The 26286-nt window shown below is 48.3% G+C and overlaps 1 protein-coding gene across 4 annotated transcripts in view; it reads left to right on the top strand.

Moving 5' to 3' along the window:
• The window catches only part of LOC149473310 (inactive dipeptidyl peptidase 10-like), a 243126-nt gene that overhangs the window by 89066 nt on the left and 127774 nt on the right, over positions 1 to 26286 (top strand). For all 4 annotated transcript variants that reach the window (XR_016313081.1, XR_016313082.1, XM_089679770.1 and 1 more), the window contains exon 6: positions 23981 to 24033. Coding sequence is in view for 2 of the 4 variants with exons in the window: in XM_089679770.1 (XP_089535896.1) it covers positions 23981 to 24033 (53 nt within the window). In the remaining 2 variants the exon portion in view is untranslated. The remainder of the gene's footprint in view (positions 1 to 23980; positions 24034 to 26286) is intronic.

A 26286-nucleotide genomic window follows, 5' to 3' on the forward strand; every position in this document is an offset into this window, starting at 1 on the left:
TCTGAAGCCCTCAAAAACTGACAAACTGGGAATTGCGATCACCACTATATTCATTTTGTGTGTCAAAGTGAATACAGAAAAACCTGGAAAAAACAGATACTTTTTAATTAGCCTATCATAAACCTCATTAGTAGGACATAAACAGAACCTAATGGGGTTGTAAGTACTTTAATTGGCAGTTGTAGGAATAAATATTGTGAAGTCTGGTATTACCTAAATGACTGTAATTGGTCATCGTAAAGCCATTTAGCTGTTCCACACCTGGGATCTGGCAGGATTTAAGCTAGAAATGCTCTTTCAGCTCTAAAATCCACATATAAATTATACATCTTAGCGTGACAAGGCTAAGTTAATAACAAGAATAATTTCAAATATATTGGAAAAGACTAATTACTGTAAATAGATACCGCACATCCCTGTCTTGTGAGGTGCAGAGAGCTAATGGGGCACATTACATCTTCTTAGGAAAGCACATTTCAAAGGTATGTCATGTGTGGCCTCGTGGAAAAGGTAATTTCACGCTTGATTGTAGTATGTGATCATGGACAAATATTGCCTGAGTTAGGAAAAAAAACATAGAGGGTTTACTGAATGCCATGGAACACTCCCACACTGCTCAGACCCTTTGAGTGGTTATGTCATTTCTGCAAATACCCCCCTCAGGGGCCACAACAACCTGGAGCAACTACAGCATGGGAGCTCTCCATTTCCATTGAACTTATGCACTTTGAAAATGCTGAAAATCATTCTGAGGGCCAAATATTCTGATATTTTATTCTACATTTAATTGGATTTTGGAACCTTGTTAAGTCATTTTTCATTCTTATCCTTCAATCCTATTTTATTTGTAGTTGCTAATATTGTCTATTTTGTGTATTACCTTTTTCTGTAAATTTAGTTTTCTTGTTTTTTTTTAATTATTATTAAACAATGGTTTAAAATCATTAAACCAAACATTTAATACACTAAATCAGAACTTAAAGTGTTACTAAATCCACAACAGTAAAATCAGTCTGTATATGCAGTAAAGCATGCTTGTTATACTCACTGTGAACCAACCAATAAACCAATGACCCTAGTACTGCCAGGCAGAAGTGCTAACCATTTAGTTTAAGCATTTCATTCTTACAGCACCTGTGAACGATGTGGGTTTCCATTAAACATATGGTGACAGCAGTTGTTTGTGATTAAAATGTTAACTGCAGAGTTAATCCGACCACAGTGTTGATCACTCTCAGTCTGCTGATACTTAGATTGTTGTCCTTTGAGCTGTAAAATCTATGTGTAGGGGGAGGCTGAAAGTGCCATCGTCACACCTGTCTCAATACTATTAAAATCAGCAACAATCTTGCCATAGGAAATATATGTCAAATGAACCTGTTTCATGCATTTAAGCCTGGGTTCACTCTGTGTGGTGCAGCTTATCGCATGTGATTCGCATAGGAACCAACACCGCATTCCTGTGCTAATCACATGCGAATTCTGTGCAGTGCGATTTGAGCCACACATTTTGTATGGCTCAAATCACACTGCATCCACACCAAAAAGATGCAAGACCCTTTTTTTTGGTCTGCATTAGAATCAGATCGCATGGTTTCTGCACATCCCACCGCGTTTTGCGGACCGATTTCGGGGTGTTGTTGACTTATCCTACACACCCGCAGCGGTTCGCATGAACGGAGTGCGATTCTGATGCGGTGCGGAATTCGCACAGAAACTGCTGCGAATTCCACACAGCATCAGAGTGAGCCCAGGCTGAAGCTTCACCTTTTAAAAAATAAATAAATAAATGCACATCTTTTTGCTGATAAAAAAATAAATAAATTTATATATTTTTACTTGGAGAATGTAAAGCATTGCATCTGCGATCAGAAAATCATGGGTGCCATGCAGGACTCCTGCAGACTTGTCAGTGTAACTTATACAGGCAGGCAGATGCACACTGACAGTAAGAGACAATGAATTACCACAGTACTCAGCAGTGCCATGGTAGTTCATTGAGAACTACAAGCCGACAGCTGCACAGGCTGTCAGTACTTGTAGTTTCCCATTCACAGACGCAGCTGGGTGGGCCGTTTCTTTTAAAATAATTATAGCTAGCAAGGGGGAGAAGATCCCTACTATCTGTCACCTACTATCTGTCAGATGCAGCAAAGTGGGCAGTGACTGCAGGAGTGGAAACATGTTACATGTTCCTCCCCAAAAACAGGTGGAACATGTAACATGTTCCCAAAAATGAACTTATCCTTTAATTCCTGTGTAATTATGGATGATTTAATGATATTGAACATGCCTGAGACTGCTATTGGGCACCGCCATCTTGCATGTGACAGCTGCAGCCTTAAGCCTAGTACACGCGATCAGAAAATCGTACGAAAAATACTGCTTTCGAAGGAATTGTACAATATTCTGATCGTCAATACACAGCTTTCATTCAAAACTATTTGAAGAGAAAAGCACGAAAATGTTTCTCGTACAATACCAGATCGTACGATTTTCGTTTAATCAGCACAGTTTTCATCTGAAATTACAATACAAATACATTACATCACTTCCAAGTTTTCTTTTTGTTGTACAAGAATTTTCATAACTTTAGTAACCTCTTCGCTTTCGATATGAGACTAGCATGCAAAAAAACAAAAAACAAACGATCATTCCTCCAGTATTTTCATCGTGTGTATGGGGCTTAAGGCAGACTCAGAGCTGTTGCTCAAATGAAACTTTGAAGCATTACCTTGCTATAATTTATTTTAATTGGAGTCTCATTGAACAACCTCTCATTTAACTGATCACAGGGCAGAGAGGCTGATAGTAGGAGCTTTAGACAGCAAAGTACTAATAATGCCAGACGCACACACACACGCACGCACGGACACACACACACACACTCTGCTCATATTACAATCAGCTGCTTCTTTTTCACATATTTGGGCACTAACGACTCTATTCTAACTTCTGTTTAATTGCTGTATGAGTGCCCAGATAATATACTGCTGATATTGCCTGAAATCCTAACATTTGCTAACATTGTTGCCTACTGCCTGCCTACAGGAGCCAGCACAGACAGTATTTGGGAATTTTTTTTAATTTCGAAAGCAGGCAAGCAAATGCTTATTTTCTTAAAGCGGAGCTCCACCAAAAGAGGAAGTTCCGCTTTAAGGACTGCTCCCCCGCTCCTCATTAAGGATTGGCACCTTTTGGGGGCAGGGGGGAGCGGGTAACCAAATTTGACAAGTACCCGCTCCCACTTCCGGTCCGATCGTCTAGGCGACCGGAAGCGGAAGTGTCCTCCCTCCCTCCCTGTAGTCTTGTGGGACACGTGACAGGTCCCAGAAGACTACAGGACCATTCACGAAGCACAGCGCTACTTGCGCATGCGCAGTGGATACCTGCAAGCTAGCACAGCCAGGTGCCCACACTGAAGATGCTGGCCTCCTGGAATACAGGACGGCTGGTGAAACGGGCTGCGGGGTGGACACCGCGGGACCGAGGGACAGGTAAGTGGCTGTTTTTTAAAAGTCAGCAGCTGCAGTTTTTGTAGCTGCTGACTTTTATTTTTTGACAGGGTGAGTGGAACTCCTCTTTAATAAGTGAGGTCTCTTTAAGTGCAATAAAAAAGCGAATGGATACTTTTTCAGCTACCCTTTTATATTGGTAAATGGATAGCCAGACTCTGACTTTTTCCTTTCACAATTTCCCTTATAACCATGGATGACTGATTTTTCATGAGAACAAATTGTAGTAGGTATGGCAGTATGATCATATTTTGTTCTTCTTCGTTGGAGTTGTATTTCCCCCAGTTAAATTAATTACTGGTTGCACCACGTATTGGACGTTCGCTGTGTTTTTTTAACGTTAGTATCCACATACCCTGATCCATACGTATAATTGAGTTAAAGCCTCTTCAGTTCTTGTAAAACTCATGAAATATAAATGAGCTTTTTATGTTCTTGTGGCAGATGATCAGAATAATCAAACCATACAGAGACTCCATCTCTAGAAGCTTGGTTAAATTGGGAAATGCTTCATGCTGCCATTAAAGTATGTGAACCGTTACCTTGTAAAACTTCCCATTCAGTTTAAAATAGACATGCAAGGCAAAACATTTGTGTATAGACAAAAAAAAAAATATTTTTTATAGGTGATCACATAATCTCTGTTCTCAGCTGCATAAGAGGATTAGAGAGGTGGGGGTGGAGAAACAGCAGTGAACTGATCTTCTCAGTGAACGCCTGTGCAGGGGGGCATGTCAGCACAAGTCTGATCATTGGAGGACAGGCAGGCTGTGCTCCCAACATAGGCAGAAAACTAACCACCCTGAGATGGATATGTTCTGGTCAGCATGGTCAGTTTGAAGTAGGAAAACTGGGATTGGCAGGAACACTAAGTATTTCACATAAAGGAAGCAATCCAAAGAGATCAGTATACTTTTTAACACAAGTACTTAGTATAACAGACATATATCAGAAATATGAAATGTCAGGGTAACATACTTAAAGCATATACTGTAGACTAAGGGTGAGGTCCGACAAGCTTGTGGCAGTTACTTGTTCTGTCTTTTCCTTTGACTTTTATCACAACTTATTTTGTTATGATTGTTAATGCTACAAAGACTATTCTTGTGTTCAAATAGTTGCTACTTGCTGCCATACCATCTCCTGTGTTGGGGGGCACTGGAAAAATTGTTTATCCTCTTCACCACCGGGGTCAAACACAAGGCCCGCAGGTCAAATCCGGTCCTCCAGGCCATTTCATGTGGCCCTTGCACCTCTCCTGCAGGTACCCCCTTGTCTCCGCCCCCACCTTTTCTCAGCAGTCAGCAGCAGAGAGTAGAATGGAACTCCTCTGCCAAATTCTGCACCTCTCAATGCAGCTGCAGCACCCCCTCATCTGTTCCTCCCCTGGGCTCAGCATTCAGCAGACTCTGATAACTGACTCCACTCCTCCTCTGGTCCTCCTCCAGACCCTGCACTTTCTGCTTTCCAGCTCTGCCCCCATACGGGATGCATGGCGATGTTAGGGATCATGTGGGATTCTTGACATCTGATGTAATGGGGGGTGGGGTGCTCTGGACATCTAGTCCTACAGATACAACCGGCAACCATAATGCTGATACGGCCCGCAATGAAATGGAGCTTGACACCCCTGCTCTACACTTTCTACTCAGATCTTATTTTTCTCATACTATTTTGTTATTCAGATTTTTTTGCTTTTTAGACTTATCTGCTGGTTGTTTGATTTGCTCTGCAATTTTGTCCATGTAACTAAAGGAGCTCTGTTCTGTAAGCTTATTTCCAACCATCTGTGTTTCTGGGCACCTATGTATAACACATGCCCTAAGTAGCCAGTAGGGATTTGGTCCAGGGCTGGAATGCATTTAGATTTCAACTAGAGCCATAATGGTTTGTATGCTTGTGAGGCCTAGAAAATAACTGTATAGGTTCTTGATGGTTGGTAGACTTGCAATTAGAGATGAGCGAATCGAAGTATCCGAAGTGGAATTCGAGTCGAATATCGGAAAAATTTCGATTCGTGCCGAATCCGAAAAATAGCCTAATTCGGACGCGCGAATCGAAATTTTTCAGAAAATGGCGGCTGACATGTGCGGCGACGGAGCGGGGATGTCTGGGAAGGCGCGCAGACAAGGCGCGCTGACCCATAATGCATTCCTCAACTACATGTGATCGCATCAGCCTATCAGCAGCCAGCCAGCCAGCACTGTGTAATGGTCGAGCTATAAATAGCGGCCATTTTGGAATTCTTCATTTGCCTGCAGTTATTGAACAGAGGCAGACCGCTCTGTACTAGGGACAGGGACAGAGTTAGGGCCACAGAAACGATAATTGGGGACAGAGAAAAGTTACTTAGGGACAGAGAACCATTACTCAGGGACACAGACTTGTTAATGAGGGCCACAGAATCGTTATTTAGGGACAAAGAAACGCTAGTTAGGGCCACAGAATTCATAATCAGGGACAGACAGAATTGTTACTCAGTGCCAGAGAATTGTTACTTAGGGCCACAGAAACGTTATTAGGGCCACAGAATTGTTACTCAGGGACAGACAGAATTGTTACTGAGTGCCAGAGAATTGTTACTCAGGGACAGACAGAATTGTTACTGAGTGCCAGAGAATTGTTACTTAGGGCCACAGAAACTTTAATTAGGGCCACAGAATTTTTACTCAGGGACAGACAGAATTGTTACTCAGTGCCAGAGAATTGTTACTCAGGGACAGACAGAATTGTTACTGAGTGCCAGAGAATTGTTACTTAGGGCCACAGAAACTTTACTTAGGGCCACAGAATTTTTACTCAGGGACAGACAGAATTGTTACTGAGTGCCAGAGAATTGTTACTCAGGGACAGACAGAATTGTTACTGAGTGCCAGAGAATTGTTACTTAGGGCCACAGAAACTTTACTTAGGGCCACAGAATTGTTACTCGCACAGACACAGAATTGTTACTCGCACAGACACAGAATTGTTACTGAAGGCCACAGAACTGTTACTTAGGGCCACAGAATTGTTACTCGCACAGACACAGAATTGTTACTCGCACAGACACAGAACTGTTACTGAGGGCCACAGAACTGTTACTTAGGGCCACAGAATTGTTACTCGCACAGACACAGAATTGTTACTCAGGGCCACAGAACTGTTACTTAGGGACAAAGAAACGCTAGTTAGGGCCACAGAATTCATACTCAGGGACAGACAGAATTGTTACGGAGTGCCAGAGAATTGTTACTCTGGGCCACAGAAACTTTACTTAGGGCCACAGAATTTTTACTCAGGGACAGACAGAATTGTTACTGAGTGCCAGAGAATTGTTACTCAGGGACAGACAGAATTGTTACGGAGTGCCAGAGAATTGTTACTCAGGGCCACAGAAACTTTACTTAGGGCCACAGAATTTTTACTCAGGGACAGACAGAATTGTTACTGAGTGCCAGAGAATTGTTACTCAGGGACAGACAGAATTGTTACTGAGTGCCAGAGAATTGTTACTTAGGGCCACAGAAACTTTACTTAGGGCCACAGAATTGTTACTCGCACAGACACAGAATTGTTACTCGCACAGACACAGAATTGTTACTGAAGGCCACAGAACTGTTACTTAGGGCCACAGAATTGTTACTCGCACAGACACAGAATTGTTACTCGCACAGACACAGAACTGTTACTGAGGGCCACAGAACTGTTACTTAGGGCCACAGAATTGTTACTCGCACAGACACAGAATTGTTACTCAGGGCCACAGAACTGTTACTTAGGGACAAAGAAACGCTAGTTAGGGCCACAGAATTCATACTCAGGGACAGACAGAATTGTTACGGAGTGCTAGAGAATTGTTACTCTGGGCCACAGAAACTTTACTTAGGGCCACAGAATTTTTACTCAGGGACAGACAGAATTGTTACTGAGTGCCAGAGAATTGTTACTCAGGGACAGACAGAATTGTTACGGAGTGCCAGAGAATTGTTACTCAGGGCCACAGAAACTTTACTTAGGGCCACAGAATTTTTACTCAGGGACAGACAGAATTGTTACTGAGTGCCAGAGAATTGTTACTCAGGGACAGACAGAATTGTTACGGAGTGCCAGAGAATTGTTACTTAGGGCCACAGAAACTTTACTTAGGGCCACAGAATTGTTACTCGCACAGACACAGAATTGTTACTCGCACAGACACAGAACTGTTACTGAGGGCCACAGAAACTTTACTTAGGGACAAAGAAACGCTAGTTAGGGCCACGGAATTCATACTCAGGGACAGACAGAATTGTTACGGAGTGCCAGAGAATTGTTACTCAGGGACAGACAGAATTGTTACGGAGTGCCAGAGAATTGTTACTCAGGGACAGACAGAATTGTTACTGAGTGCCAGAGAATTGTTACTTAGGGCCACAGAAACTTTAATTAGGGCCACAGAATTTTTACTCAGGGACAGACAGAATTGTTACTGAGTGCCAGAGAATTGTTACTCAGGGACAGACAGAATTGTTACGGAGTGCCAGAGAATTGTTACTCAGGGCCACAGAAACTTTACTTAGGGCCACAGAATTTTTACTCAGGGACAGACAGAATTGTTACTGAGTGCCAGAGAATTGTTACTCAGGGACAGACAGAATTGTTACGGAGTGCCAGAGAATTGTTACTTAGGGCCACAGAAACTTTACTTAGGGCCACAGAATTGTTACTCGCACAGACACAGAATTGTTACTCGCACAGACACAGAACTGTTACTGAGGGCCACAGAAACTTTACTTAGGGACAAAGAAACGCTAGTTAGGGCCACGGAATTCATACTCAGGGACAGACAGAATTGTTACGGAGTGCCAGAGAATTGTTACTCAGGGACAGACAGAATTGTTACGGAGTGCCAGAGAATTGTTACTCAGGGACAGACAGAATTGTTACTGAGTGCCAGAGAATTGTTACTTAGGGCCACAGAAACTTTAATTAGGGCCACAGAATTTTTACTCAGGGACAGACAGAATTGTTACTGAGTGCCAGAGAATTGTTACTCAGGGACAGACAGAATTGTTACGGAGTGCCAGAGAATTGTTACTCAGGGACAGACAGAATTGTTACTGAGTGCCAGAGAATTGTTACTTAGGGCCACAGAAACTTTAATTAGGGCCACAGAATTTTTACTCAGGGACAGACAGAATTGTTACTGAGTGCCAGAGAATTGTTACTCAGGGACAGACAGAATTGTTACGGAGTGCCAGAGAATTGTTACTCAGGGCCACAGAAACTTTACTTAGGGCCACAGAATTTTTACTCAGGGACAGACAGAATTGTTACTGAGTGCCAGAGAATTGTTACTCAGGGACAGACAGAAATGTTACGGAGTGCCAGAGAATTGTTACTCAGGGACAGACAGAATTGTTACTGAGTGCCAGAGAATTGTTACTCAGGGACAGACAGAATTGTTACTGAGTGCCAGAGAATTGTTACTTAGGGCCACAGAAACTTTAATTAGGGCCACAGAATTTTTACTCAGGGACAGACAGAATTGTTACTGAGTGCCAGAGAATTGTTACTCAGGGACAGACAGAATTGTTACGGAGTGCCAGAGAATTGTTACTCAGGGCCACAGAAACTTTACTTAGGGCCAGAGAATTTTTACTCAGGGACAGACAGAATTGTTACTGAGTGCCAGAGAATTGTTACTCAGGGACAGACAGAATTGTTACTGAGTGCCAGATAATTGTTACTCAGGGCCCCAGAAACTTTATTTAGGGCCACAGAATTTTTACTCAGGGACAGACAGAATTGTTACTGAGTGCCAGAGAATTGTTACTCAGGGACAGACAGAATTGTTACGGAGTGCCAGAGAATTGTTACTCAGGGCCACAGAAACTTTACTTAGGGCCACAGAATTTTTACTCAGGGACAGACAGAATTGTTACTGAGTGCCAGAGAATTGTTACTCAGGGACAGACAGAATTGTTATGGAGTGCCAGAGAATTGTTACTTAGGGCCACAGAAACTTTACTTAGGGCCACAGAATTGTTACTCGCACAGACACAGAATTGTTACTCGCACAGACACAGAACTGTTACTGAGGGCCACAGAAACTTTACTTAGGGACAAAGAAACGCTAGTTAGGGCCACGGAATTCATACTCAGGGACAGACAGAATTGTTACGGAGTGCCAGAGAATTGTTACTCAGGGACAGACAGAATTGTTACGGAGTGCCAGAGAATTGTTACTCAGGGACAGACAGAATTGTTACTGAGTGCCAGAGAATTGTTACTTAGGGCCACAGAAACTTTAATTAGGGCCACAGAATTTTTACTCAGGGACAGACAGAATTGTTACTGAGTGCCAGAGAATTGTTACTCAGGGACAGACAGAATTGTTACGGAGTGCCAGAGAATTGTTACTCAGGGACAGACAGAATTGTTACTGAGTGCCAGAGAATTGTTACTTAGGGCCACAGAAACTTTAATTAGGGCCACAGAATTTTTACTCAGGGACAGACAGAATTGTTACTGAGTGCCAGAGAATTGTTACTCAGGGACAGACAGAATTGTTACGGAGTGCCAGAGAATTGTTACTCAGGGCCACAGAAACTTTACTTAGGGCCACAGAATTTTTACTCAGGGACAGACAGAATTGTTACTGAGTGCCAGAGAATTGTTACTCAGGGACAGACAGAATTGTTACGGAGTGCCAGAGAATTGTTACTCAGGGACAGACAGAATTGTTACTGAGTGCCAGAGAATTGTTACTTAGGGCCACAGAAACTTTAATTAGGGCCACAGAATTTTTACTCAGGGACAGACAGAATTGTTACTGAGTGCCAGAGAATTGTTACTCAGGGACAGACAGAATTGTTACCGAGTGCCAGAGAATTGTTACTCAGGGACAGACAGAATTGTTACTGAGTGCCAGAGAATTGTTACTTAGGGCCACAGAAACTTTAATTAGGGCCACAGAATTTTTACTCAGGGACAGACAGAATTGTTACTGAGTGCCAGAGAATTGTTACTCAGGGACAGACAGAATTGTTACCGAGTGCCAGAGAATTGTTACTCAGGGCCACAGAAACTTTACTTAGGGCCAGAGAATTTTTACTCAGGGACAGACAGAATTGTTACTGAGTGCCAGAGAATTGTTACTCAGGGACAGACAGAATTGTTACTGAGTGCCAGATAATTGTTACTCAGGGCCCCAGAAACTTTACTTAGGGCCAGAGAATTTTTACTCAGGGACAGACAGAATTGTTACTGAGTGCCAGAGAATTGTTACTCAGGGACAGACAGAATTGTTACTGAGTGCCAGATAATTGTTACTCAGGGCCCCAGAAACTTTACTTAGGGCCACAGAATTTTTACTCAGGGACAGACAGAATTGTTACTGAGTGCCAGAGAATTGTTACTCAGGGACAGACAGAATTGTTACTGAGTGCCAGAGAATTGTTACTTAGGGCCACAGAAACTTTACTTAGGGCCACAGAATTGTTACTCGCACAGACACAGAATTGTTACTCGCACAGACACAGAATTGTTACTGAGGGCCACAGAACTGTTACTTGGGGCCACAGAAACGTTAATCAGGGACACAGAATTGTTACTGAGGGCCACAGAACTGTTACTTAGGGCCACAGAATTGTTACTCGCACAGACACAGAATTGTTACTCAGGGACACAGAATTGTTACTCAGGGACACATAATCGTTTAATTAAAGAGTATGTCAGACAACATGCAGAGGAGTGGCAGAGGAGGCAATGTTTTAGGAGCGAGCAGACGTGGCAGCAGAGGAAGGGGTCGAGGCAGCACTATTCGCAGCCAGAGGCCAGTGCTCCCGGTGTCATCCAGCGGTCGTGTCTCCACCGACAACCCTGCCGTCGTCGATTGGTTGGCTCGGTCGTCTTCCTCTTCCCAGGTCACCTCTGACACCTACAGCCAACGGTCGGTGGGTACGTCAGACACAACCGTTAGTTGGCATGGCCCGGGACCAAGCCCACTGAAATCACGTGTCCTCTACCTGCCCCTGTCCTTTGGTGTTCCCTCACCAAGCGAAGTATCGCATGCTGTGGGCTCAGCCCCACTGTACAGTGAGGAAGAGCTAACAGAGGGCGGTCAGGAACGGGGGGAGACATCCGCCTTTTCAGCAGCCAGGCGAAGAAGTAGTGGCGAGGAGAGTGGCTCGGTAGCCGGTCTAGAGACAGGTCTGTCTCCTGACCCAAACGCAGCCGAGGGGGCTAGTAGTGAGGCGGAGACCCTACTTGATGATGAGGAGGTTGATCGCACTTGGCAGCCTCGTCGTCATCAGGCAATTTCTTCCGCATCATCAGGAGAAGAGGGTGGCAGCTTGGCAGCGAGCAAAACAGTCGGTGGGTTGCCCAGGAGACAGCAGCAGGGTCGCAGCAGTGTCAGTGGAGCCAAACGTCCACGGAGTAGAGCACCAGCTCCACTGCAGCCTACCACCACGGCCAGTAGTGGTGCCGGTGTGCACGGAGGAAGCAGCAGTCAGCCAGTGAGGAGTATCGGGGGCAAAGTTTCCTACTCGGCGGTGTGGCAATTTTTCGTCAAGCCGCCCGAGGAAGTAAACGTAGCCGTATGTCGACTATGTGGCCAGAAAGTCAAGCGTGGCCAGGGGGCCCATGTTGGGACTACAGCGTTGCGGCAGCATATGCAGCGTCGCCATTTGGTGGCCTGGGAAAACCGTGATAAAGATACGGCGGTTCTGCCCGCCCCAGCCCCCGCTCCATCACCCGCTCCGTTACTTGCTCCGTCACCCGACGTCAATCGCCCTCCATCAGCCAGTCAAGGCTCCAACACCTCTGCTGAGGGGAGTTGTCGCTCGTTGGCATCTTCCGCTCGTTCAGATGCTCCTTCTCCTGCTACTCCTCTTCACGGATTCCGTCAGCAGTCTTTCTTGGAATCCGTTTCCAAGAGACAACAGTTTGCGAGCACGCACCCGACGGTGCAAAAGCTGAACGTCCTCCTGTCCAAGTTGCTGGTGCTGCAGTCCCTCCCTTTCCAAGTGGTGGACTCAGCACCTTTCAGAGAAATGATGGCTTGTGCCGCGCCGCGGTGGAGAGTGCCAAGCCGTCATTTCTTCGCCAAAAAGGCAGTGCCAGCCCTGCATTCACATGTAGAAGACATGGTGGGCCAGTCTTTGAGCATGTCGGTCTCTGCCAAAGTGCACGGCAGCGCCGACGTGTGGAGCTGTAACTATGGTCAGGGACAGTACATGTCATTTACGGCCCACTGGGTGAACGTGGTGCCGTCACAGCCGCACCAGCAACTTGGACAGGTCACGCCGCTTTTGCCTCCACGTTTGCACGTCCTTGGTCCGGCAAAGATGTCCGCCTCTACCACCTCTTCTTCCGCCGTGTCCTCAGCCGCCACCCCCGTGCCAAGTCCCATTACCCGACCGGCATATCACATGTGCAGGGCGCAACGGTGTCACGCTGTTCTGCACCTGGTATGCCTTGGCGAACGTAGTCACACAGGGGAGGAACTTCTGAGTGTAATGAACAGAGAAATCGACAGATGGCTGTCTCCGCGCAAATTGAAAATCGGAACCATGTTGACCGACAACGGAAAGAACATGGTGTCTGCTCTGCGTCAAGGAAGGTTGTGCCATGCGCCATGCATGGCTCACGTGTTCAATCTGGTTGTCAAGCGGTTCTTAAAATCCACCATCCCACTGCAAGACATCCTTAAAATGTCACGTAAACTTTGCATGCATTTCAGCCATTCCTACACCGCAAAGCACACCCTCCTTGAGCTGCAGCGGCAGAACGGAATTCCACAGCATCGCCTGATCTGCGACGTTGCAACAAGGTGGAATTCAACCCTACACATGTTAGACCGCCTTTACGAACAGCGAAAGGCCATCACCGATTTCCTGATGTTACAAGCGGATAAAGGTACTCCCCTGTGTAACTTAGATGTCAGCCATTGGCAGCTCATGCGTGACACCTGCCGCTTGCTCAGGCCCTTTGAGGAGGCCACGCTATTCATGAGTCGGCAGGACTATGGGATGAACGACGTCATTCCTCTGTTGCACGTCCTTGAACAAATGCTGTTAACAATGGCTGGTCAGGGTGCGGTAGACGTGGCGCACAGATCTCAACGCCACATGACCCCTGTGGGGGCAGGACAGGAAGAAGAGGAGGAGGTAGAGGAGGACATTTGTGCTCAGGAATTATTGAGTGAAATGGGTGGTTTTTCCACTCAGCGGACAGGAGTGGAGGAGCAGGAGCATCTGGTAGAGGAGGAGGAGGAGGAGACAGAGGACCCAGACGCACCGTGGCAGTATGCTGTGGAGATGGAGGCAGGGAGTCCCTCGCATTCCTTGGCACAAATGGCCCATAGCATGCTCGGTTGCTTGCGTAGCGACAGCCGAATAATAACCATCAGACAGAGGGATGACTTTTGGCTGTCCACCTTGTTGGACCCTCGCTACCGTTCCAAAATGGTGGCCTTTTTCACACCTGCTGAGAGGGAGGCCAAAATAACGTACTATAAAAACCACCTATGTAGTCAGTTGGTCTCTGCCTTTGTGCGCCAACGTCCATCCTCAGACACTGTGGGCCCTGTGCGCTCGCGTTCCGCTGCCATGGCAGCAGGGGAGGGGTGGGGTGGTAGGAGCAGTGGCAGCTCCACCAGCAGCAGCTGCCTCAGTCTGCAGTCGATGATGAGTAGCTTTCTTCACCAGCGCAGTGAGGAAACTACTAACCAGCCGCAGCAGCAGCAGCAGCATCAGGTGGACCTGGAGCAGGACCTCAAACAACAGGCTTGGGCCTACTTGGACAGCACCCTGCCAACCGAGGTAGACAATCCCCTTGACTACTGGGCAACGAAACTTGACCTTTGGCCCCAACTAGCTGAATTTGCCCTTGAAAGGCTGTCATGCCCGGCCAGTAGCGTGGCATCGGAGCGCGTGTTTAGTGCGGCAGGAGGTATTGTAACTCCGCGGAGGACACGACTGTCCACCCAAAGTGTGGAGAGACTCACGTTTGTGAAAATGAATCAGGCGTGGATTAGTCTGGATTTCAAACCACCAGTTCCTGACACAACTGACTAAATCCGCCATGAATCATGCCTCAAACATGTGCCACTTTGAGGTCTCCTCACACACTGCTGGTGTGTAGAATTTTTTGACATAGGGTGCTGGCAGATTATGGGCCTCCCATAGCTGCTGCCAGGCCCCTAATCTGCCATAGGCCCCTATATACCGCTTCCTCATGCTGCTGCCAGGTCCAGAGTCTCTCATGGGTCCCTGTACGGCCTCCCATTGCTGCTGTCTCCATCGCCACACTCTGCCATGTGCCACTTTCAGGTCTCCTCACACACTGCTGCTGTGTAGAATTTTTTGACATAGGGTGCTGGCAGATTATGGGCCTCCCATTGCTGCTGCCAGGCCCCTAATCTGCCATAGGCCCCTATATACCGCTTCCTCATGCTGCTGCCAGGTCCAGAGTCTCTCATGGGTCCCTGTACGGCCTCCCATTGCTGCTGTCTCCATCGCCACACTCTGCCATGTGCCACTTTCAGGTCTCCTCACACACTGCTGGTGTGTAGAATTTTTTGACATAGGGTGCTGGCAGATTATGGGCCTCCTATAGCTGCTGCCAGGCCCCTAATCTGCCATAGGCCCCTATATACCGCCTCCTCATGCTGCTGCCAGGTCCAGAGTCTGTCATGGGTCCCTGTACGGCCTCCCATTGCTGCTGTCTCCATCGCCACACTCTGCCATGTGCCACTTTCAGGTCTCCTCACACACTGCTGGTGTGTAGAATTTTTTGACATAGGGTGCTGGCAGATTATGGGCCTCCTATAGCTGCTGCCAGGCCCCTAATCTGCCATAGGCCCCTATATACCGCTTCCTCATGCTGCTGCCAGGTCCAGAGTCTCTCATGCCATGTGCCACTTTCAGGTCTCCTCACACTGCTGGTGTGTTGAATTTTTTGACATAGGGTGCTGGCAGATTATGGGCCTCCCATAGCTGCTGCCAGGCCCCTAATCTGCCATAGGCCCCTATATACCGCCTCCTCATGCTGCTGCCAGGTCCAGAGTCTGTCATGGGTCCCTGTACGGCCTCCCATTGCTGCTGTCTCCATCGCCACACTCTGCCATGTGCCACTTTCAGGTCTCCTCACACTGCTGGTGTGTAGAATTTTTTGACATAGGGTGCTGGCAGATTACGGGCCTCCCATTGCTGCTGCCAGGCCCCTAATCTGCCATGGGCCCCTATATACCGCCTCCTCATGCTGCTGCCAGGTCCAGAGTCTGTCATGGGTCCCTGTACGGCCTCCCATTGCTGCTGTCTCCATCGCCACACTCTGCCATGTGCCACTTTCAGGTCTCCTCACACACTGCTGCTGTGTAGAATTTTTTGACATAGGGTGCTGGCAGATTATGGGCCTCCCATTGCTGCTGCCAGGCCCCTAATCTGCCATAGGCCCCTATATACCGCTTCCTCATGCTGCTGCCAGGTCCAGAGTCTCTCATGGGTCCCTGTACGGCCTCCCATTGCTGCTGTCTCCATCGCCACACTCTGCCATGTGCCACTTTCAGGTCTCCTCACACACTGCTGGTGTGTAGAATTTTTTGACATAGGGTGCTGGCAGATTATGGGCCTCCTATAGCTGCTGCCAGGCCCCTAATCTGCCATAGGCCCCTATATACCGCTTCCTCATGCTGCTGCCAGGTCCAGAGTCTCTCATGCCATGTGCCACTTTCAGGTCTCCTCACACTGCTGGTGTGTTGAATTTTTTGACATAGGGTGCTGGCAGATTATGGGCCTCCCATAGCTGCTGCCAGGCCCCTAATCTGCCATAGGCCCCTATATACCGCCTCCTCATGCTGCTGCCAGGTCCAGAGTCTGTCATGGGTCCCTGTACGGCCTCCCATTGCTGCTGTCTCCATCGCCACACTCTGCCATGTGCCACTTTCAGGTCTCCTCACACACTGCTGCTGTGTAGAATTTTTTGACATAGGGTGCTGGCAGATTATGGGCCTCCCATTGCTGCTGCCAGGCCCCTAATCTGCCATAGGCCCCTATATACCGCTTCCTCATGCTGCTGCCAGGTCCAGAGTCTCTCATGCCATGTGCCACTTTCAGGTCTCCTCACACTGCTGGTGTGTTGAATTTTTTGACATAGGGTGCTGGCAGATTATGGGCCTCCCATAGCTGCTGCCAGGCCCCTAATCTGCCATAGGCCCCTATATACCGCCTCCTCATGCTGCTGCCAGGTCCAGAGTCTCTCATGGGTCCCTGTACGGCCTCCCATTGCTGCTGTCTCCATCGCCACACTCTGCCATGTGCCACTTTCAGGTCTCCTCACACTGCTGGTGTGTAGAATTTTTTGACATAGGGTGCTGGCAGATTACGGGCCTCCCATTGCTGCTGCCAGGCCCCTAATCTGCCATGGGCCCCTATATACCGCCTCCTCATGCTGCTGCCAGGTCCAGAGTCTGTCATGGGTCCCTGTACGGCCTCCCATTGCTGCTGTCTCCATCGCCACACTCTGCCATGTGCCACTTTCAGGTCTCCTCACACACTGCTGCTGTGTAGAATTTTTTGACATAGGGTGCTGGCAGATTATGGGCCTCCCATTGCTGCTGCCAGGCCCCTAATCTGCCATAGGCCCCTATATACCGCTTCCTCATGCTGCTGCCAGGTCCAGAGTCTCTCATGCCATGTGCCACTTTCAGGTCTCCTCACACTGCTGGTGTGTTGAATTTTTTGACATAGGGTGCTGGCAGATTATGGGCCTCCCATAGCTGCTGCCAGGCCCCTAATCTGCCATAGGCCCCTATATACCGCCTCCTCATGCTGCTGCCAGGTCCAGAGTCTCTCATGGGTCCCTGTACGGCCTCCCATTGCTGCTGTCTCCATCGCCACACTCTGCCATGTGCCACTTTCAGGTCTCCTCACACTGCTGGTGTGTAGAATTTTTTGACATAGGGTGCTGGCAGATTACGGGCCTCCCATTGCTGCTGCCAGGCCCCTAATCTGCCATGGGCCCCTATATACCGCCTCCTCATGCTGCTGCCAGGTCCAGAGTCTGTCATGGGTCCCTGTACGGCCTCCCATTGCTGCTGTCTCCATCGCCACACTCTGCCATGTGCCACTTTCAGGTCTCCTCACACACTGCTGCTGTGTAGAATTTTTTGACATAGGGTGCTGGCAGATTATGGGCCTCCCATTGCTGCTGCCAGGCCCCTAATCTGCCATAGGCCCCTATATACCGCTTCCTCATGCTGCTGCCAGGTCCAGAGTCTCTCATGGGTCCCTGTACGGCCTCCCATTGCTGCTGTCTCCATCGCCACACTCTGCCATGTGCCACTTTCAGGTCTCCTCACACACTGCTGGTGTGTAGAATTTTTTGACATAGGGTGCTGGCAGATTATGGGCCTCCTATAGCTGCTGCCAGGCCCCTAATCTGCCATAGGCCCCTATATACCGCCTCCTCATGCTGCTGCCAGGTCCAGAGTCTGTCATGGGTCCCTGTACGGCCTCCCATTGCTGCTGTCTCCATCGCCACACTCTGCCATGTGCCACTTTCAGGTCTCCTCACACACTGCTGGTGTGTAGAATTTTTTGACATAGGGTGCTGGCAGATTATGGGCCTCCTATAGCTGCTGCCAGGCCCCTAATCTGCCATAGGCCCCTATATACCGCTTCCTCATGCTGCTGCCAGGTCCAGAGTCTCTCATGCCATGTGCCACTTTCAGGTCTCCTCACACTGCTGGTGTGTTGAATTTTTTGACATAGGGTGCTGGCAGATTATGGGCCTCCCATAGCTGCTGCCAGGCCCCTAATCTGCCATAGGCCCCTATATACCGCCTCCTCATGCTGCTGCCAGGTCCAGAGTCTCTCATGGGTCCCTGTACGGCCTCCCATTGCTGCTGTCTCCATCGCCACACTCTGCCATGTGCCACTTTCAGGTCTCCTCACACTGCTGGTGTGTAGAATTTTTTGACATAGGGTGCTGGCAGATTACGGGCCTCCCATTGCTGCTGCCAGGCCCCTAATCTGCCATGGGCCCCTATATACCGCCTCCTCATGCTGCTGCCAGGTCCAGAGTCTGTCATGGGTCCCTGTACGGCCTCCCATTGCTGCTGTCTCCATCGCCACACTCTGCCATGTGCCACTTTCAGGTCTCCTCACACACTGCTGCTGTGTAGAATTTTTTGACATAGGGTGCTGGCAGATTATGGGCCTCCCATTGCTGCTGCCAGGCCCCTAATCTGCCATAGGCCCCTATATACCGCTTCCTCATGCTGCTGCCAGGTCCAGAGTCTCTCATGCCATGTGCCACTTTCAGGTCTCCTCACACTGCTGGTGTGTTGAATTTTTTGACATAGGGTGCTGGCAGATTATGGGCCTCCCATAGCTGCTGCCAGGCCCCTAATCTGCCATAGGCCCCTATATACCGCCTCCTCATGCTGCTGCCAGGTCCAGAGTCTCTCATGGGTCCCTGTACGGCCTCCCATTGCTGCTGTCTCCATCGCCACACTCTGCCATGTGCCACTTTCAGGTCTCCTCACACTGCTGGTGTGTAGAATTTTTTGACATAGGGTGCTGGCAGATTACGGGCCTCCCATTGCTGCTGCCAGGCCCCTAATCTGCCATGGGCCCCTATATACCGCCTCCTCATGCTGCTGCCAGGTCCAGAGTCTGTCATGGGTCCCTGTACGGCCTCCCATTGCTGCTGTCTCCATCGCCACACTCTGCCATGTGCCACTTTCAGGTCTCCTCACACACTGCTGCTGTGTAGAATTTTTTGACATAGGGTGCTGGCAGATTATGGGCCTCCCATTGCTGCTGCCAGGCCCCTAATCTGCCATAGGCCCCTATATACCGCTTCCTCATGCTGCTGCCAGGTCCAGAGTCTGTCATGGGTCCCTGTACGGCCTCCCATTGCTGCTGTCTCCATCGCCACACTCTGCCATGTGCCACTTTCAGGTCTCCTCACACACTGCTGGTGTGTAGAATTTTTTGACATAGGGTGCTGGCAGATTATGGGCCTCCTATAGCTGCTGCCAGGCCCCTAATCTGCCATAGGCCCCTATATACCGCTTCCTCATGCTGCTGCCAGGTCCAGAGTCTCTCATGGGTCCCTGTACGGCCTCCCATTGCTGCTGTCTCCATCGCCACACTCTGCCATGTGCCACTTTCAGGTCTCCTCACACACTGCTGGTGTGTAGAATTTTTTGACATAGGGTGCTGGCAGATTATGGGCCTCCTATAGCTGCTGCCAGGCCCCTAATCTGCCATAGGCCCCTATATACCGCCTCCTCATGCTGCTGCCAGGTCCAGAGTCTGTCATGGGTCCCTGTACGGCCTCCCATTGCTGCTGTCTCCATCGCCACACTCTGCCATGTGCCACTTTCAGGTCTCCTCACACACTGCTGGTGTGTAGAATTTTTTGACATAGGGTGCTGGCAGATTATGGGCCTCCTATAGCTACTGCCAGGCCCCTAATCTGCCATAGGCCCCTATATACCGCTTCCTCATGCTGCTGCCAGGTCCAGAGTCTCTCATGCCATGTGCCACTTTCAGGTCTCCTCACACTGCTGGTGTGTTGAATTTTTTGACATAGGGTGCTGGCAGATTATGGGCCTCCCATAGCTGCTGCCAGGCCCCTAATCTGCCATAGGCCCCTATATACCGCCTCCTCATGCTGCTGCCAGGTCCAGAGTCTCTCATGGGTCCCTGTACGGCCTCCCATTGCTGCTGTCTCCATCGCCACACTCTGCCATGTGCCACTTTCAGGTCTCCTCACACTGCTGGTGTGTAGAATTTTTTGACATAGGGTGCTGGCAGATTACGGGCCTCCCATTGCTGCTGCCAGGCCCCTAATCTGCCATGGGCCCCTATATACCGCCTCCTCATGCTGCTGCCAGGTCCAGAGTCTGTCATGGGTCCCTGTACGGCCTCCCATTGCTGCTGTCTCCATCGCCACACTCTGCCATGTGCCACTTTCAGGTCTCCTCACACACTGCTGCTGTGTAGAATTTTTTGACATAGGGTGCTGGCAGATTATGGGCCTCCCATTGCTGCTGCCAGGCCCCTAATCTGCCATAGGCCCCTATATACCGCTTCCTCATGCTGCTGCCAGGTCCAGAGTCTCTCATGCCATGTGCCACTTTCAGGTCTCCTCACACTGCTGGTGTGTTGAATTTTTTGACATAGGGTGCTGGCAGATTATGGGCCTCCCATAGCTGCTGCCAGGCCCCTAATCTGCCATAGGCCCCTATATACCGCCTCCTCATGCTGCTGCCAGGTCCAGAGTCTCTCATGGGTCCCTGTACGGCCTCCCATTGCTGCTGTCTCCATCGCCACACTCTGCCATGTGCCACTTTCAGGTCTCCTCACACTGCTGGTGTGTAGAATTTTTTGACATAGGGTGCTGGAAGATTACGGGCCTCCCATTGCTGCTGCCAGGCCCCTAATCTGCCATAGGCCCCTATATACCGCCTCCTCATGCTGCTGCCAGGTCCAGAGTCTGTCATGGGTCCCTGTACGGCCTCCCATTGCTGCTGTCTCCATCGCCACACTCTGCCATGTGCCACTTTCAGGTCTCCTCACACACTGCTGCTGTGTAGAATTTTTTGACATAGGGTGCTGGCAGATTATGGGCCTCCCATTGCTGCTGCCAGGCCCCTAATCTGCCATAGGCCCCTATATACCGCTTCCTCATGCTGCTGCCAGGTCCAGAGTCTCTCATGGGTCCCTGTACGGCCTCCCATTGCTGCTGTCTCCATCGCCACACTCTGCCATGTGCCACTTTCAGGTCTCCTCACACACTGCTGGTGTGTAGAATTTTTTGACATAGGGTGCTGGCAGATTATGGGCCTCCTATAGCTGCTGCCAGGCCCCTAATCTGCCATAGGCCCCTATATACCGCTTCCTCATGCTGCTGCCAGGTCCAGAGTCTCTCATGGGTCCCTGTACGGCCTCCCATTGCTGCTGTCTCCATCGCCACACTCTGCCATGTGCCACTTTCAGGTCTCCTCACACACTGCTGGTGTGTAGAATTTTTTGACATAGGGTGCTGGCAGATTATGGGCCTCCTATAGCTGCTGCCAGGCCCCTAATCTGCCATAGGCCCCTATATACCGCTTCCTCATGCTGCTGCCAGGTCCAGAGTCTCTCATGGGTCCCTGTACGGCCTCCCATTGCTGCTGTCTCCATCGCCACACTCTGCCATGTGCCACTTTCAGGTCTCCTCACACACTGCTGGTGTGTAGAATTTTTTGACATAGGGTGCTGGCAGATTACGGGCCTCCCATAGCTGCTGCCAGGCCCCTAATCTGCCATAGGCCCCTATATATCGCCTCCTCATGCTGCTGCCAGGTCCAGAGTCTCTCATGGGTCCCTGTACGGCCTCCCATTGCTGCTGTCTCCATCGCCACACTCTGCCATGTGCCACTTTCAGGTCTCCTCACACTGCTGGTGTGTAGAATTTTTTGACATAGGGTGCTGGCAGATTAAGGGCCTCCCATAGCTGCTGCCAGGCCCCTAATCTGCCATAGGCCCCTATATACCGCCTCCTCATGCTGCTGCCAGGTCCAGAGTCTGTCATGGGTCCCTGTACGGCCTCCCATTGCTGCTGTCTCCATCGCCACACTCTGCCATGTGCCACTTTCAGGTCTCACACACTGCTGGTGTGTAGAATTTTTTGACATAGGGTGCTGGCAGATTACGGGCCTCCCATAGCTGCTGCCAGGCCCCTAATCTGCCATAGGCCCCTATATACCGCCTCCTCATGCTGCTGCCAGGTCCAGAGTGTGTCATGGGTCCCTGTACGGCCTCCCATTGCTGCTGTCTCCATCGCCACACTCTGCCATGTGCCACTTTCAGGTCTCCTCACACTGCTGGTGGGTTCCATTTTTTGTCATAGGGTGCTGGCAGATTACGGGCCTCCCATAGCTGCTGCCAGGCCCCTAATCTGCCATGGGCCCCTGTTGTCGCTTGTTGGCATATTCCGCTCGTTCAGATGCTCCTTCTCCTGCTACTCCTCTTCACGGATTCCGTCAGCAGTCTTTCTTGGAATCCGTTTCCAAGAGACAACAGTTTGCGAGCACGCACCAGACGGTGCAGAAACTGAACGTCCTCCTGTCCAAGTTGCTGCTGCCAGGCTCGTAATCTGTCATGCGCCCCTGTACCGCCTCCTCATGCTGCTGCCAGGTCCAGAGTGTGTCATGGGCCCCCGTACCGACTCCAAATGCTGCTGCCAGGCCCGTAATCTGTCATGGGCCCCTGTACCGCCTCCCCATGCTGCTGCCAGGTCCAGATTGTGTCATGGGTCCCTGTACGGCCTCCCATTGCTGCTGCCAGGCCTGTAATCTGCCATGGGCCCCCGTACCGACTCCTCATGCTGCTGCCAGGCCCGTAATCTGCCATGGGCCCCTGTACCGCCTCCTCATGCTGCTGCCAGGTCCAGAGTGTGTCATGGGTCCCTGTACGGCCTCCCATTGCTGCTGTCTCTATCGCCACACTCTGCCATGTGCCACTTTCAGGTCTCCTCACACTGCTGGTGGTTTCCATTTTTGTCATAGGGTGCTGTATGGCCTCCCATTGCTGCTGCCTCCACCGCCACACTGTGGCTCCACACTCTGGTTTTGGCCCCGTGACTGCCCAAATGAGTGAAGTGTGCGGTGATTCTAAGATCGACGGCACTCATCTGCATGTTATACTGCCTGACAGTATTATTTCTCTTCCCCAGCAGACTCCAAGGGCATTTAAATTAAAGGTACAGTGTTCAGCACTAATATTAAGTCTCTCTGAAGCCTAGAAACACCCTTTTTTAAGTTAAATTCACAGCGAATATATTCGACTCGAATCGAAATTTTTCTACGAATTCGCCGAATCAGTCGAATCGAATTTTTGAATACTTCGCTCATCTCTACTTGCAATGCTTATAATGCTTATATCTGTCACACATCCAACACAAGTACCGCTGTATGCAAAGTTTTAGTTTGCATTGTGGACCACAAGGAATGCCACGTTGTTCACCACTACTTTATGTTTGTTTAATGCTTGTCATATAATGAGATGTCACCAAAGAATTATAATATTTAAATTCTTTTATTTTGTAAAGTAAATGAATTAGCTTTATTAATTCCTTTTTTGTCACTTTCTGAAAATTGTGTCTATAATGACAACAAGTATATGTGGCAATCAGGGGCGGACTGACTATTTGGAAACTCGGGCACTGCTCGAGGGCCCAGGGTCAGTAGGGGGCCCCATGAGATGCCCCTGGTACCTTTTTCATAGGCTTTTTTGAGTTTTGGCAAGGACACAGGGGTCCCATTATCCCCTGTTGCCTGGGAGCCCCATGAGTTGTCAGTCCGCCCCTGATGGCAATAATGTGCAAAAGTGGCAATAATGTGTAAAAAGTAATATTGCCAGAATAATGCTATGTCCTCATGAGTATTCTATTGTGCATAGGTGGAATATTATTTTTACTATTATTTCATCCTTCTACAGGTTGCTGGGGTGTCCCTCGTCGCTTCCTACAGCTTATACAACATAAGGAACAGGTAGAAAAATAAATGTAATATATCATACAAAATTAGAGCCACACTTTCATTATCTTTTCTTTGACAAATACATATAAAAAATAAAATTAGTTCATCTGTCCTGAGCTCGTGAGTGCGTGTATGCACATACACATGGAAGCAAGTGTCATTTTTGGCAAACAAGGTTGTATGTAGACGTTCTTATGGTCATTTATGCTACCTACTGTATATAGCTGATATGTATGCATAATTGATGTGAAGATGAAATGATTCTAATTCCATTTATCAGCAATATAAAGGAATCCTGATGAAGAGATATTTGGATAACTTATATTTTCATACACAAGCATTAGTGACAACAGTAGTTGATATAACCATGTGCTAATTGGTATCCCACTAAAACCAGCCATACATGGATCAAAACTCGGCTGGTCCAGGAGCGACCAGCCGAGATTCCATTCATCTATGGGCAGGCTGATTGTGCCCAAGTCGATCTAACAATTGACTTGGGTATAACCAGCCTGTCGGATTTTTTACACCAACCCACCAACTCTCCCCCTTCCAGCTAACACAACACTGACTGAGCACTGCGGGAGGCATTCGGGTGGAAAGAAAGAAAATTCAGTCGTCCATGGGATGCCTAACTGTGTGTTTATCAGGAGATACCTTGGAGCTGAACCTAGGGCCAGTGTAGACAGATTAGTGATTTGTGTCCAGGCACAGCCTTAAAGGAGATGTGTAGTCAGTTCCATAACTATGTAAGCTGGGGCCCCATAGCTAAGTCATTAAAGGTCCCCTTGTCTATGTAAAGATGACAATTGTAAAACTTCCTTTAGATCTACCAATAACCATGTAGGGTCAGGGCCTGCTTGACTGGATACAAATTAAATGGGCTTTTTAATGTAGGTCCTTAAAGTACTAGTATCTGGTTTTGGTAAATCAACCTACATCCATGAGCTTCGCATCACTTTGTTCAGCCAGCGATTGGCTGATCAGTATAAGTGATTTGGGTTGCCGTAGAAGATCACTGTTACAGTAGTGAGAAGGGCTGATTGCTCCCCCCTCCCAGAGATTGAGCTGCCATCCTCAATCTCTTCCGCGAATAATGAAGACCTTTTACTTTCCTCTGGATCCCCTGTGAGTATAATCAACTGTGGGTATAGGATTATACATTTTTTTTTTTTTTTAATGATTGAACTGGATGAGCTTTTGTCTTTTTTCAGCCAGACTAACTATGTAACTATGAAGACAGATGACTTGACAATTTTGCACTTGCAAATCAGAGCTGTCCTTCCCCAACTGCTGTTGCAAGGAAAACAGCTAATCAAGCATGATCTGTGCTTGATTTAGCTGCAGTGGTGGGCAAAGGAGACATTGGGTGTCTGATAGACTCTTGGGGGTTTATTTACTAAAGCTGGAGAGTCCAAAATCAGACTCCCTTCTGCATAGAAACCAATCAGCTTCTAACCTCAGCTTGTTCAATGAAGCTTTGGCAATGAAACCTGGAAGATGATTGGTTTCTATGCAGAAGTGAGTCTGATTTTGCACTCTCCAGCTTTAGTAAATAAACCCCCTGATGTCTTCATAAAGAGGACCTGTCATCTGCCCATGCGATCACAACCCCGTTGTGATGCCAATAAAGTTAAATTAAAAAAACTGATAATCTTTGAAGGTTTTTAAAGCGACTCCTTTGTTAAAATTTAGATATTGTAGTTTTTCTCCATTTTACAGGTGCACGCAATTTTGAGTCTTGACATGTTTGGTATCCCATATTTTTATTTTAGAAAAAAATGGGTATTATTTTACGTGTGTGTAATAAAAAATAATTTTAGTGTATTTTTTTTCTAAAAATATGCATTTGATAAACCGTTTCACAAATATAATAAAATAACTGTAACGTTGCCAATGCCGACGGAGTTTTTCACCCAGGTTTTCTGGAAGAACCAAATGGCCGACAGGTATAACAATATAATTAATGAACATTTTACAAAGCTGCACAGATTTTTAATGCTTACTGGGACCACTTAACTGCATAGGCTATTTTATGGAAAAAGTTAAATTAGCCCTTAAAGTTTGAGCAGATCACAGTCAGCTACCAGAGTTTATTAGCTGTAATAGAAGAAGAGATAAATATCAGCAAAGAGATATAATTTATATGCTTCAATTATTTGCCGCATTTATCAACCAAGTTTAATGGTTCTACAGATGAAACGAATTGCTGAATTGAGCATGTATTTCAGCAATATCTGATTTTTTAATCTTTGTTGTAAATCA

Source organism: Staurois parvus, unplaced genomic scaffold (genome assembly GCF_062004578.1).
Source record: "Staurois parvus isolate SC_StPar_1 unplaced genomic scaffold, SC_StPar_1.0 ptg000017l, whole genome shotgun sequence".
NCBI classification, from domain to species: Eukaryota; Metazoa; Chordata; class Amphibia; order Anura; family Ranidae; genus Staurois; species Staurois parvus.